The sequence below is a fragment of the Cinclus cinclus genome, chromosome 4 (assembly GCF_963662255.1).
Source record: "Cinclus cinclus chromosome 4, bCinCin1.1, whole genome shotgun sequence".
Classification (NCBI taxonomy): Eukaryota; Metazoa; Chordata; class Aves; order Passeriformes; family Cinclidae; genus Cinclus; species Cinclus cinclus.
This window is the reverse complement of record NC_085049.1, coordinates 28,734,185-28,748,912: the sequence shown is the minus strand read 5'-3', so window position 1 is coordinate 28,748,912 and position 14,728 is coordinate 28,734,185. Positions and strand designations below refer to the sequence as shown.

General features: G+C 37.7%; 1 protein-coding gene across 3 annotated transcripts in view; it reads right to left on the bottom strand.

Moving 5' to 3' along the window:
* ERC1 (ELKS/RAB6-interacting/CAST family member 1) overlaps positions 1-14,728 on the bottom strand; it is a 257,407-nt gene that overhangs the window by 187,925 nt on the left and 54,754 nt on the right. For 2 of the 3 annotated variants that reach the window (XM_062490996.1, XM_062490997.1), the window contains exons 3-5: positions 10,981-11,055; positions 8,807-8,962; positions 4,432-4,599 (exon numbers count right to left, since the gene is read on the bottom strand). In XM_062490996.1, the coding sequence (XP_062346980.1) occupies positions 4,432-4,599; positions 8,807-8,962; positions 10,981-11,055 (399 nt within the window). Of the gene's footprint in view, positions 1-4,431; positions 4,600-6,998; positions 7,083-8,806; positions 8,963-10,980; positions 11,056-14,728 lie in introns of all 3 variants that reach the window. The other variant, XM_062490995.1, reaches the window with a different exon arrangement.

Sequence of the window (14,728 nt, the reverse complement as noted above, 5' to 3'; positions counted from 1 at the left end):
TGTCTTCAACTATGCACGGCAGGTAAAAACCTCTCAGTGGAGCTCAGGCCAGTCCTTAGTGTCACATGGGGCTCGCTTGCTTGCCCTGCCTGCAGCACCCCTGCAGCCCACGAAGCTTTGGCAAAACAAGTGCACTTCTAGGTAGAGGGGCCACAGGCACCTCTCTTCAGGTGGGTACCACACACAAGACTTACATTTCTTCACTGTTAAGAGTGATATATAAAAAAATGTGTTGGGAACCACTGCTTTGTCTTTACAGAGTTTTCCAGTAGCTGTAAATAACATTCTGTGTCTCTGTTCTCAGAGTGTCTAGACATACATTAAACACGTAGAAGTGCAAATTTCTAAGGACAATTAGTCCATTAGTAGCTCCAATTACTACCAGAATAAGCACAACAAATGATATAATATTTAATATAAATCTCGTCTTAAGCCTGTTTTAGAATCTTGAATTATGTAACGACAGTCTCAGCTTTAAGAATATTCCCAAACTACAGGGAAATCAATTAAATTCTCAGAAGTCCACAGTGAGCTTAAGACCTCGCTGTGTTTCTCACTGTGCTCCTGAGTTTAAGGAGCTTGTGTTAATAGGACTGAGATTGAAAACAAGAGTTTACTTCTGAATTTTACCATCATCTCCACTGTACAGTAGCAAGCAGGTTATTCCAACCCTGGTGGTTCCCACTTGGGTTGAAGAAGATGTCAGTGATGCCCAGAAAAAAACAGCATACTACTCTTCTCCTGAGTGATTCTTCACATCTACCTGACATGTGTTCAAATCATGGCTGCATCATAATTTAGATCAGTGAACCAAACCATGCTTCACTCAGTGGTATCAGAGGGTAAAACCTCCCCTATGCTATATCCAAGCCCCAATTGCTCTGTAACAGCAAAATTCTAAAGTTTAATTCTCTGTAGGTATGACTACAGAAGAGGCAGCAGAAGGAACAGATGGAATACCAACCCTGAAATGTGTGTTCAGAGCCTGCAAAGATTTCTAACAGAAGCCAGCCAACTTTTCAAAGCAGATGTTGAAGTAATTCTGTCAGCATTCAGAATTCAAAGATCACTGAGAAATGCACAGAGACATGAAATTAAAACTGGTATGTGAGGTAAGAGTTGCTTTTTACCTACTGTAGCTATTGTGAGGTGAAGTCTCCAAGTATGAATACGTTTTTTAAAAGGATCACTTTTGTGACATTCCATTACTAACTGGCAAACATACATAAATCCACAAAAAGGAGTTAGGAGTTAGTTTCTACTGATAGCATAGTCTGTAATTAAGACTTTAAAGCTATGTTTATTGCCTGATTTAAAGGCAGTGGTAGTTGGCAAGACTTAATTCTCTATTTTTCACATTGATCTTTCTTTTTAACTAGATCAGAGTTGACTCTCCTCCTCCTTATACCAATTGCAGCAATATTCAGGATGGTCCATAGATGAGAGTGAATTCTTCATGAACATTTAGCTCCCAGTTGTCCAACTTAGATTACACAGTGATGCCATGGAGCAGAGGTGCACATGCCTAGCTCTGTGCAGAGTGTGTTTGGCTCCTGCCAGGGTTACAAACTCAGTGCAGGACACATGAGCTGCTCCCAAGGCCTGCTCGGGTCAGAAGTTAGTTCAGCTGTTCTTCCATAAGCTCTAGACATGAAACACCTGAACACAGCGAACTCAGTTCTGTGAGCTCACCTCTATGTTAGCAGGTGTCAGCACTGGATATTCAGGTAGCTGGTGCTGTGAGAAACACCCAGCTCCCATCTGGACATTCCTCACTAAATGTAATCCACTCACTGTCTCTGATTTGGCAGAATCTACTACAGTTTTGAAATGCCAGTATGCGCCCCAATAAAGAAAGATCCTCAGAAAAATTAATGTTCTAATGAGACACTCAAACCAAATAAAAACTTGCACATTATTAGATTAATTTTTCTACTGAATACTAATCTGAATTTACCATAGGAACAGACCAATTACAGAACCATGCCAGCTTGGGCAGTATACAAAATTAAAAGAGAACACTGTTGCTGGTTAAAGCAACTTCCCACTGAAGACAGGTAACTTCTGGCACTGACCTAAGCTGAAGGGCTCACTGGGTGAAAACTTTATATGGATAAAGCCTTAATTCCAACATAAACACTGACTTATTTTTTGCCTTGTTTACAAAGTGACTGTACAATTTTAGAGCTATTTTTAAAGGTTTCTACACCAATTGAAAAGCTAACCACAATATCCTCTCCACCCAATAGCCCTCAAGATAAACACCCCACAAACAGCTCACTGCTGTTTATAGTTCTAGTATGGCAGGTGGCACATCCATTTTTGAGACATTATAGCAACACTTTTCCCCACCTGTGAGAGGTTCTTTAACAGCAGATTAAATAAGATGTACAGGCTTATGGAGACATTCTCTTTTATTTAAACAATGTTTATTTAAATATTACTTTAAAGAACTGATTCCCTATGAAGATGTCTGACAACGTGTGTCAGAAACTGCAGCTCTCTTCCTCCTCACAACTCTAAGTGTCTTGAGAGAAGTTAATTGTGTTTTAACACTGACCAGTGCTGTCAAGAAGTGAGTCCAAGCAGGATCTCACATTCCTACCTCATTCCCAAAGAAAACCCCTGTATGGGAAAGATATCCTTTCCTTTAAAAAAGCCAAATCATCACAGGATGCAAGGACAAACAGCTCAACACTGTATGCTTTCAGCATGTTTCAATCCTATACTTAAGAGGATTACCTGTGAACACAGAAAAAAAAGGTAACTGTGTAATTTAATTGTTGAGCTTTCTGACAAGAACTCCAACAAGGGTCAAAAAGATGAGATCATCTTTCAAAAAGTATCAATGTCTTCTTGGAAGGAAGAATCCAGTTTGGTTTTGTGGTGCTACATGAGAACTTCATTTGGAGCAGCCAATGAAGAACAAATATTCTCAACGATTATTTAGTAATATTATTAGAGAGCAGAATAAATTTCTGTATTAAAGTACTTTGGACTTTAGGTAAAATAAAATCAAGATGTTCTGAATAACAGAGTATCAAGAGTATCTAAAAATGGTATATCACCAAGTCATCCTGGTTTTAAATACTCATTCAATTCTGGACATTTTAATTGAATAAATTTGTTTACCTCCCATTACAGATGAAATTATGACCCTCTAGTAAAGTCTTTTAGCTTGTTAATAAAATAAATTTGTTAAAGAACTTCATCTGTCATGGCTAGAAATTTATTACTTAAAAGTGAGATGTGTTTCTAGTTTTGTAGGTTTGTCACTACATTTAACATATCTATATTATTTTCAATCACTGCAATGGATCTAAGTCTGCATTTTACCTTTGAAAATGTTTATTTACCTAATACCTACTTTAAATGGTATTTTGAAATTTAAATAGTTCTTTTAAATAGACATGTACTAATCTAGGGTACATTCCTGAACTAGCAAAAAGGAATGAACAAATTTAACAGGGTTTTATGACTGTAAACTGGATCACTTTCCCAAGTACACCCACTAATGCAATCTCAACTTGTACATAAATCTGAGAATAACCAGAAAAGCCATGCTGGAATATCAAAAGATATTTACCATGTAACTTCATTCCAGCATATCCACAAAGCCATGAGCACCCACAGATTTACCAGTTTTGGCTAAAGGAAAGCTAAATTAGGGTAAAAATTTCAGATAATTCTCTTATACTCTTGTAATAAGGAACTTTCTACCGGCATCACCCACAAAATTCCTGCATGCCTTTCTCACAGCTCCTTTGACTTTGACTCTTCCAGCTGTAACAAAGTTTTCGATGCATCACTGCCATCTTTTGGACTTTCACTAACATTACAGTTTTCCAAGCCAGGGACTGAAATGCTGTCTGCACACAACATTACATGCTTGCTCTTCAAGAATGTCCAGAAGCAACACATTTATGTTGCATTTATTATCTGTTTGATGTTCAGATATACACCTGGGTCTTACATAATATGGGGATTTATTAAGCACTTGTCATCGAAAAACAATTTAGAAAATACTTCTCCTTTACCCTGGAATATGCATCATAAACCATGAAAATCCATATTTTAGGCTTACAAGGAAGAGCTCCTGGACATGCTGACAGTAATGGTGAAGCCTCTACAGAGTGTTTGCTATTGGAGTCATCTTCCTTTTTCTTCTCTCCTCTAGCTACAAGGTCACTGCAAATAAATTCCCCCCAGCTCAGACACTGCGACTCCTAATTCAGCCAAGCACTTACGCACACATATTTGTCTTTAGATCAATCCCCTGGCCTAGAGAATCAAACATACAAAAGTGCTCAGAACAAGCAGTACTGGAAGGCTGTGGGATTCTAAACCTAAGAACAGAAGAAATAATGTGGTTTTTTTTTTTAACTCTTTTTCACTGCACACAGTCAGCAAGGACAGAATTGCCCACTTCACCTCTGTCTGCAGGATGGCAGCTCTTTGCTCTTTAGCTGTAAGAGACTCTTTGAGAACTTCGATGTGCTGCTTGCTGTCAGAGAACTGGTTGGTGAGGGTCTCCAGCTTGGTCTGCAGGGCCAGCAGCTCAGTGTCCTTGCGTGACAGCTCCTGTTTCACCTGGCCAATCTGAAAAACACACAAAGGATGGGCAAAGGGAGAAACAATTTACAACCTTCCTTACAAAAATTATTATAAACACATGTAACTATCAACAAACAGTATGGTACTCTTAAATTATCCCACAGAACTATGAAGCCTTCAGTTATCTTGAGTGAAAGGCTGGCAAAAGTTTGTGTCATGAGCAAAGGATACAAAGAAGAAGAGAAGGGAACAACGTCATCAATTTTTCAAGGGAGGTTCTTTTGAATAGGAGCAGTCTATTATTATTCATCTTCCAGAGGACAGACCAAAGCCAGATACATAACAAGGGTAAGGTTTTAATGAAGATGAAACAAGAGTAAAGACAAAGTACTCCTAGCCAGTAATATCAGAGCACCTACAGGTCTCTCAGCAGCACAATGTTTGCTTTGAAATGACAGCAAGTTACCCTCCAGCACCTCACCTATCAATCCATGCTCTCATGCTTAGAGAGGATGGAAACTCACCCTTACTTTTCCCACTATTTACAAAACCAGCATTTTATTCTATGAAACACACTTTAGTTTCTGGAATGTTCTAGAAGCAGATGAAAATATTAATCAAAAAACCATGAAAACTGTTTGTGGAATTGCATTTTGGTGAGAGCAATTTCCTAAATTTAATTTAGTGAATTAAATCAGTATAGAAATGCAAATTTATTTTAACAAATGTATATTGGATTATTATTTAAAAAAACAAACAGTAAAAAAAGGAAAAAGAAAGCAATGATATTAGCTGAAATCTTAATTTAAGTGCAATCATCACTCAGGACAATTTTTATTAAGTCTGAGGAAAAAGAAATTAATAAAAGATGACAGGGAAATCTAAATGTAGTTTTAACTCCAAGTTTGTAACAAGCTTTCTGGTTTGCTTCCTGTCTCACAAAATAGCCCCAAAAGTATATTGTCCAGTGCTTCAAAACAGAAATTAAAGGACATCACAAGATAAAAAACATTGTCCAAGTCACTGTTCGTGTTTGGAAACAAGGCACATGAATGAAATAATAGTATAATTTGTATTTTTTAAGGTTTTTTATTAGAATAAATGCACATACTTGTAGAAATAACCGAGAAAAAAAAGCTTGGGTAAATGCAGCTTTATATTGACAACACTGTCTCAATAATGGGCAATTAAATGAAGAAAACTCTTTACCAAAGAGTATTAAAATAGTATCAAAATATGTAATCAAGGATTCCTGTGTTCCATTGTGAAACAGTGTACATGAGGGAATGGGGAAGAAGGAGGATATGCATTTCAAAAAACCTCTCAAACTCATTAAATGGAACAGTGAAAAGGTATGTAAGAATTTATGCAACTACTCAATTGTTGTTCACTTAATTCAAACCTGCTAGGTTGTTTTTTTCATATTTTACTAAAAGCAAATATGTACAGAGGATGATTCTGCTGCCTATTTCAATTCACTACAAAGGTATTGATGTCAGTAGCACTATTTCTGCTGTCAGCCACCAGTTGCACAATAGTGCCAGGCACAGGACAACTGCTGGGAAGAGCTGAATTATTTACTGCTGGTTATCTTCTCTAGAGTATCTAAACAAAAAAGCCTCGTGAAAAAAATCTCAGATGACACAAACTTTTTCAATCAGTAGGTAGCCTGAATCAGAATAAAACTTCCTCAAAATGACATATTCTTTTTGGGTTCATCTCTGAAGAGATGCTTACCACATTTCATCACATGAAGATTCCCAAGTAGTGCCCTGGGATTCTTGTCTCTAGACAAGATTCTTGTCTCCCATTTCAGAGCTGCAAGCCCACACTGCAAATGTGCCAAAGTTCTTTAGTAAGAACGCAGCACACACCATCCACACTTGCAAGAGAAGTAAAGACAGCAACAAGGGCTCACATCTCTCTCATTGATGAGAAACCATGTTCACACTTTTGAGTGAAACAGTGACTTCACAGCAAAGGAATAACCTAAATTCATGCTGCTAAAATCAAGCAGTTTCAAAAGCATTCAGCATCCAGATTTTGTTATTTTTTGTGAAACAATGTTAAGAGGCTTCAACACAAGTTTTCAAATTAGTTTTTTATTAACCAGGAAATCCATATCTCTTTGAAAGTCTTCTGTCCCTAAAATGGGTGCTGAATGCTTTTGAAAATCTGCTTCAGTAGAGAAGAGTAGGTTATTGCTCAAACAGCTCATACCATTAAAAAACAGCAACAAAACAAATACAGATGTTCAGCTGGAGAGCGATGTTATTTATGGACACCAAAACCATGTCAACAAAAAGGCAGCTACAAGGCTGAGCAGGCTGTTAGTTCTACTTGTTATATCAAGTCATGAAGAAGGTAAGAGAAGAAAGCCAGAAGAGCTAGCAAGCCTCAGTGAATGGCCACTGCACACAAAAGAGAGATCTTACTGCAGAGACCTCGGTCTGGAGACCAGCCACTCTTTTTTTCAGGTCCTCCCCTTGAGCCTCTTTGGCATTTAGCTCTTCCTTCAGTTGCTCTACCTGTCACGACATTGTTATGCTTTTAAATATTTATTATTTGCCAGCTTCTAGTCAGCCTGCTTCAGTCCAAATAAGTGAAAGTGACAAAGAACTGAACAGAAGGATCAACACTGGTCACTCATCTTCTTTTCCATTCTTCATTAAGTCTTCTCAAAAGTTTAATGTCTGTGTAACTTCATATAGGCTGCCAGACAAGAATTTGATTATGAAACAGAAAATACATAGTTATGATTATGTTTACATATGTCAAGTATGTGGCACTTATCCCAACAGTTTTGGAACTGCAGTTTATAAGGAAATTATGACAGGAATAAGAGCATTTCAGCATAAGAGAAATAATGTTAATTGTCAAGCTACAGCCACAAATTATTTATACAATACAACGCTGAGAAAACAAATGCTGTGCAATTATAGAACAAGGTGGCAGGATTGGAGATGGCCATGAGTCATTAACCAACAGATATGAAAAAGGAGCGAATTTTGTGCAGGAAAACAGGTGAGAAGATCAGGAAACAGAAGAAGTCCAGAGATAAGTAGCTGAACAGATCTATAGATCCACAGAGGGAGAGGACAAGGGGAAATTGAAGAGTTACTAACAATGAAAGAAGGAAAGAAATAAGAAAAGATGGAAAGAACAGGTATTCTGATCTCCTTCCCCATTCCTAATTTGAAATGGGTACCCTTCAGTTCCTAGAAACAAACCCCATGGGATAAAGAGAAAAAGTAAGAACAGATGTAGTTATCTCAAGGTGTTTCAGTGAACTGATTTGAGGCAAGAAGGAGGAACACAAACTTAGTACATGTATCTATTTCAGGGCAAGTAATGCTGCTTTCTCAGACACTTCACCCAGCATTCTTTTCTAGACCAATAATTTCAAGTAAGACAAATGCAAAGTGGGTTACAGCTGTTCAGTACCCAGTAATTTTCAACCTCTCTTCCAGGATTTATATACTGCTTGCAGGAAGTACATATAAGCTAACTAAGATAGCCAGGACTGTTCACAATATTCTTAAATTCACTGCACAAGAGAGCCTGAACCTTCACTTAAGAATGTTAGGACCTGCTAAAAGACTGAGAAACAAAGAATTTTGATTGACTTTTGCCTACAGACAGTTCAATAGCTAGGTCTTTGCACCTGAGGACCAACATCTCTCACTGCTCTATTTGTCCTGTATTCCAAACAACAGAAATTCATGTCAGCGCCACCATTGCTGCAGACTCTACTCTCATGCTGACTCCATTACTGGAAGGAGCGTGCATTGTAAAGTCATTATTGTGACAGTTCACACTCTTCTCAGCTTTTACATGATGACAAGGCCAAACAGTTATACAACAACAGCTGCAAAAAGAAATATCCTTTTTTCAACAAACTACCTTTGGAAAGACTTTAGACCAAATAAAACCTGAACCAATAATGGATTAGTAATTCTAAAACTAAACACAGAAGAAAAGAAAGAAAAGAAAATCAGGTGTGACAATAAAAAGAGAACTTGGGCCACCGATCTTACTGAAACACCATCATAATATTTTCAAACTGGAATTTAAAATTTTCTGAAATATATTTAAGTTACTAAAGTAACTTCATGACAAGTACTAAAACAATTCTGTTTCACAGTATTTGACTGGGAACCCAGACCTTTCCTCCTAACTAAAGCAAGAACATTTCTCTCCTCTGTTCGCTCAGCTCAGTTTAACACAGGGCTGCTGCCAGTTTTCTCAATACCTTATTTTTCATGAATTTGGAATGGCTGCGGTACACCTCCATTTGCTTCATTTCCTCCTCACGTTCCTCCGTGCTCAGGGCTCCATTTGACTTCAACATCTGAATCTCCTCTTCCAAATCCCGGAGGCCACGCTCCATGGAAGAAATTTTTGAATCCTGAAAATGATTAGAGGAGACAGGTAAAGACACACAGTTAGATCATTTGTTAATGTACTGCTGGAGTAAAACAGGAGGAGATACACGTCCAATAAATTACCTGCCCTTAAAATTTACTTAGGAATCTCTTAGAGAAATCGGTGCTCAACTAACTCTTTACATGAGTGCTCAGATACTCATTTTTCAATTTATTTTTTACCTTTCAAAGAAAGCAAGAGTTTAGTATGGAAAGAAAACATAGTTCAGGGCATGAACGCTATGTAGGATGAACAAATAAAGAAACACGAAGAAAAGATGACTTTTCAAAGCCAGCACAAACCAGAGACATTTAATTCTAATTAAATGGACAGCAAAATGCGACAGAAAGAATGGCAAAAAAATTGGGTTTGTGCCACTAGTTAATTTAAGTGGGGTCACAAATGGGGAACAGTGAGGCGCCATAAGCAACAAAAATGTGCAACAATCTAGTTTTGATTGGAAAAAGCAGGAAAGGGTGTGTAAAGTATTCTGACTGATATGTACAACGTATAAAACCTTTCAATGGGTTAAAAGTAACCAGCCAGAAAAATAAAAAAGTCTATCAGTCATTATCTTCATACTTTTACAGGATGATCAGAGGTATTCATTCAGTGTACTTGGTTTACTGTTTCTTTACAAATATTTAGTGTTAGGAACAGCAAATTCACATAGCACACAGAGATTCATGCATATTCATGATCATGGATATGTATTTAGGAACTATAATCTCTTAAAGCAGTCTATTTTTTCTTATTTAATTTCCCCAAAACATTTAGTCTTTCCTGAAAAATAGATTTGAAAAATCTGATTTGAAACTATACTACAGACTTCGATAAACAAAACCTTTCTAACTTCTTCTTTGTCTGATAAGCAAAGCACAGCTGAACAAAAAGCTGATTTTTACACATATAGGCTTTCATTCATGAGATTTTTTTTTAAAAGCATCATTATGAAGATCTAATTGGATCTCCTGCACAATGTTTGATACGTAAGTTAAAAACTAATAAAGTAGATTTTTGCAACAAAAAACTAGAGGTAGTGAGGTGAAGTGATATGTTGAAATTGACAACAGGATTTAGTTTCAGTGCTCACATCATTTCCCAGAAATGTCCCTGTGTTTCTCTTTTGATAGTGAAGACACTTAATGTAACCAGATGGCCAATTAATTTTCATTATTATGGACCACAAAGATGACTAATAAGAGTGGCAACAAATGAAAGGCTTCAGAGTAGAAAGATGGGATATAAGTAAAGAAAACATGAATGGAAAAAGTTCCTGGAGAAAAAAGAAAGGAAAATAAAATAAAAAAGGAGGGATACAAAATGGAAAGTAACAGCTTGCAAAGACAGTTTCCAATTTTTCAACTCTATTTGTCCAAACCCTGTCTGATGTACTTCACGAGCAATACAATATGAAATATGATTGCGTAAAGCTGTGTAAACCACACGCTTGATTGTGGCTCCTGAGCTCTTGGCCAACTGCCATCAGTCCATTACATACTTAAGCTAATGGCTTAAGAATTCAATCATAAATTCATCTAGAAAAGTTAGGTTTATGATGGCATACAGACATATTTCTAGCTATATGACCCATTCATTAAGTGGGTGCTGAGTTTGCTAACTGTTGATACACAGAATGCAAAGCAGTATTTCAAATGTTGATAACACAAAAAGAAAAGAACCTACATTATAAAAGCCCACAAATCTTTCATATTAATCTACCATTCCCATTCTTGTAACAGAATGGACTTTTGGTTAACTGTAAGAAATTTGTATCTGCTGCTGCAGGCAGACAGCAGACAAGTGTCTACTGTGTCTGTCTCTTCAGTGATCAATAGTAACAAATAAAATAATAATAGATGATAAAATATTATTTTAAAATATACTTATTTTAAATTACAAGACTGATTGAAGCATATGGTACTTGGTAGAGTCACCTTTCATATTAAAACACATTTTCCAGAGAACAAATTCTACTGCTGCCCATACACAATCATTTACCTTCATCTCAATAACAGTTTGGAGAGCTTTTGTCTTGGCTGTGTCAGGAGCGCTCTCAAATCGACGATGGATTTCCTGTACCAGCAGAAATGAAAGCAAGAGTTAGACTAATGGCAGTGCCCCAGTACAAACATAATTACTAGAAGCTTCTCTTTCTAATACAGAGTGTAACTCAATGCTGCTTTCTGATGTTGCCAGCTCACACATTTCATCACTTTTCATATCACAGAAAGGATTGCCAAAAGCTCACTCAATAGAATCCCAGCCTCATTTAAAAAGACAGCACAAACTGCACTTTTGACTACCCTCTTACTCGAAATAAACTTGAAATGACAGCTGGGTCAACTACAAAGCTCTATCATCTGCCTGCTAAACTAACCTGAACTCTTGATAGTTTCTCATGGAAGACATACGCATAACGAACTTGACTAGAGGCTTACTGAAAACAGCAACACTGTGCTTTCTATTTCAACAAGTTATAAGGTGCAGTTGTTAACTCTCTTTTTCCAGCATTATTTACCCCAGAGTGGCAACATTTAACCATACAGGATGAAAATCTTTCTCAAGGCTCTTGGCCTTGAGCACAGCTGAAAATACATGACTGTACATCACATTGCTCTACAGGCTCAGGGGATGCAGACAGGAGGATACAAAGTCCATGTGATATTTCTGTTTATGTAAATTCACAGAAATATCATGCTTCAGACTGCTTGCTAAGGGATAAAAATCACAGAAAGCTGAAACAACTTGTTCTATCACATAAAACTGGGGTTTCAAGCCAACATGTGCAAAAAGAGGAGAAACAAAATAGAAACATTAATACTCTTTCACTCTTGGTCTTCAAAGAGTATTGTCCTCACAGCACACTCTAATGTTAACTGCAGGAATGTGAATTCTGTTAGAATGTTAATCTTGTACGCCAGAAAAATACTTTGGTAGACCACAGTGATGCCAGTTAACCTAACAATGGATTGCATTATGTGCCCACACACACAGTCTGTCCATCCACTCCCCTCAAACACCTGAAAGGAAAATGTACAAATTTGTATTTTCAATAGACATGGTGAAGAGTTAAAATTTTGTATGGCAGTCATCCATGCAACTAGCTCCACACGAGTAATTATCTGAATGAAAAAGGTATAGTTGCACAGTGCTTTTCAAAAATACTAAAAACACTACTTGTAAAATTGTGAAGTTCTTACATAGCTCTCAAGTGAGCAACATTGAAATGTGCTGTGGCATGACAAGGGCCACAAGAATCTTGCATAAGTCTGGCATAAGACCATTTGCATAAGTTGATGCCTGTGAATGGCAATAACAAGAAAATCCAATAGAAGGTTTCTCCACTTTAAAATATTGCATCTGTGTATTTTCTGAGAAGCAATTTTTACAAGTGTGCTTGCAGTGTACAGTGGTATTCTCTGAAATAACAAAAAAATCCTCCTGAAAAAATAAACATGAAAACCCCTCTAAATACATTTGCTTCTCCTAGAATCAACAGAAAACTTGAGAGCCTCTGCACAAATACTACTGGCACCATACAGACCAGAGTGAAGCAATACAATTATTATTCTACTTACCTGTACCTACATTCCCAAAATGGATTTTACTCAAAGAAATTAAAACAAACTCTTGTCAGCTTTTAGGAACTGAGAAAACAAAGGATAAGAAGGTCAAAAATTAACATGCCATAAATCTATTTTGGACACTGAATTATTTTTATTTTTAGTAGATAGGTAACTTCCATGTGTGCAGAAACTGTTTCTGACCTGAGAATATAAAATCAGCTACTGCTGTGGAAATGGGATACGTGGAATATGTAGCAGGAGAACTGTGTGTCTTTAAAAGGACACCAACACAACAGTGGCTGCTTCCACCACTGCTCAGTGTTTCTGCAAAGAGAAAATTCTTCCAACCTCCTTGAGAAATGCTTGTATCTCCTCTATCTGAAGCAATGCTCTGCACTTCAGCAAAGGAAATGTCCTACTTCCACCGCCTGAAGTAATTCCACTGTGATTTGGATGACTTAACCTGCTGAAAAATAACACCTCCCAACTCCTGACTGCACAGGAAGGGCTTAATTTTGGCTACATGCCTGTGGATCCTGAAGAGCCTGAAAAAACACTACAGACAGACCGAGCCTCTCTGGAACACAGACTGAAGAGCGGCTGCTCAAGGAAAGCAGTGCACAGATCCTCCTCTTAATTATGAAATACAGGCTGCATCCATGTCTTGCAGCGGTAGAATGGAATGTTGTCTCTTTTGTACTTAAGGTTTAGTCTCCCAGGTGGCTTTTCTGCCTACCTAGATTTTAGCAACCTAGTTCCAATTAATTACAATGAAATGCAAATGCTACATCCAAAGGAAAATTTCAGGAGCATCCATCAGCTCAGTATTAATGATCACTGTTAATTTAAAAAACATTTAGTAGCTATAGAAGATATAATACATCTTCAGTTGTGTAGAAGGACAAAGCATACCTGACTAACCTGATTTTCTTCTACCTGGCTGTGTGGCTAAGTGGGGAGCAATGGGTGTTCCATGTCCCAAGGCCGCCAAACAACCCTGGAGGCAAACTGGTGAGCCACAGACTGGGTAAGTGATTAATAAAGCAGATAGAAATGAGCTGGGCTGTCAGGCTCAGAGCCTGGTGCTGATGAGCAGTGTGATGTCCAGTGAGCAGAAACTTCCCCCTGACAACCCTCAGTGCCCTCATGAATGATATGAGGGATGGGACAGCAAGCACCCCCAGCAGTTTACAGATTTAAGGTAAGGTAAGGGAAGGTAAGAACTGGATCAAGCTATGTGTCCTTGATGTGGAAAACCCCCTAAACGAGCCCAACTGCACCCTGGGGTGTATGAGCAAGAGTGTAGATAGAAGCAGGAGGTGGGAAGCAGGTATTCTCTGTGTGCAGCCCTTGTGAGACAACTGATGGAGCACTGTGCCCAATTTTTGGCTCCCAGGACAAGAAAGGCACCAAAAACCTGAGGAGAGTCTGACAGACACATTATGCAAGAGGAGAGAGTGAGAGAAAAGTGTTTGTTCAGCTGAAAAGAAAAGGCTTGGTGAGAAACCTCTAGAGCCAACTGGAGGCTGTAAAAATGATGGAAACAAAAGTCTTTTCAGAAGTGGAAGGATGACAGGCAACAGTCAGAATCTGCAGCACTGAAAATTTAGACCTGCTAATATGGAAAAGATTTTACCAGGAAAACAACCAAATGCTGGAGCAGGTGCCCAGAGAGGCTGTGGAATCCCCACCGCTTGAAATTGCTGGTTTGAGCAGAAGGTTGCATGAAATAACCTGTGGGAGAGCCCTTTAATCTGCATGACTCATTTATATAAATATCTTTACTACCTGGTGCCAGAAGGTGACTGGAGAGTATCACAATTGTTTAGTTTCAGGATTTTTTTATGTTTTTTTTTTTTTTTCAAAAAGGGCTCCATACCAGTAATTTTAACTTCTGTTTCAGCAAGATGTAAAAATGAACTGAAAAAAGAACATGTAAGAGTCCTGTAGAATTTATTTCACTGCTATTACAGTTTTTGCTACTAAAATTATATAGTTATACAAGTCTGGAAGTAGTAATCATGGTAGTTCCTTCAGAAATTATTTCTTCATTTTTCCACTTGTCATTTCCTGCATTTGCAAACCAAATCAACCAAAAAACAAACAAACAAAAAACACCAAAGTGACTATTTATAAAGAGCATAACTTTGAAAGATGTACTGGCAATGCACACACATTGA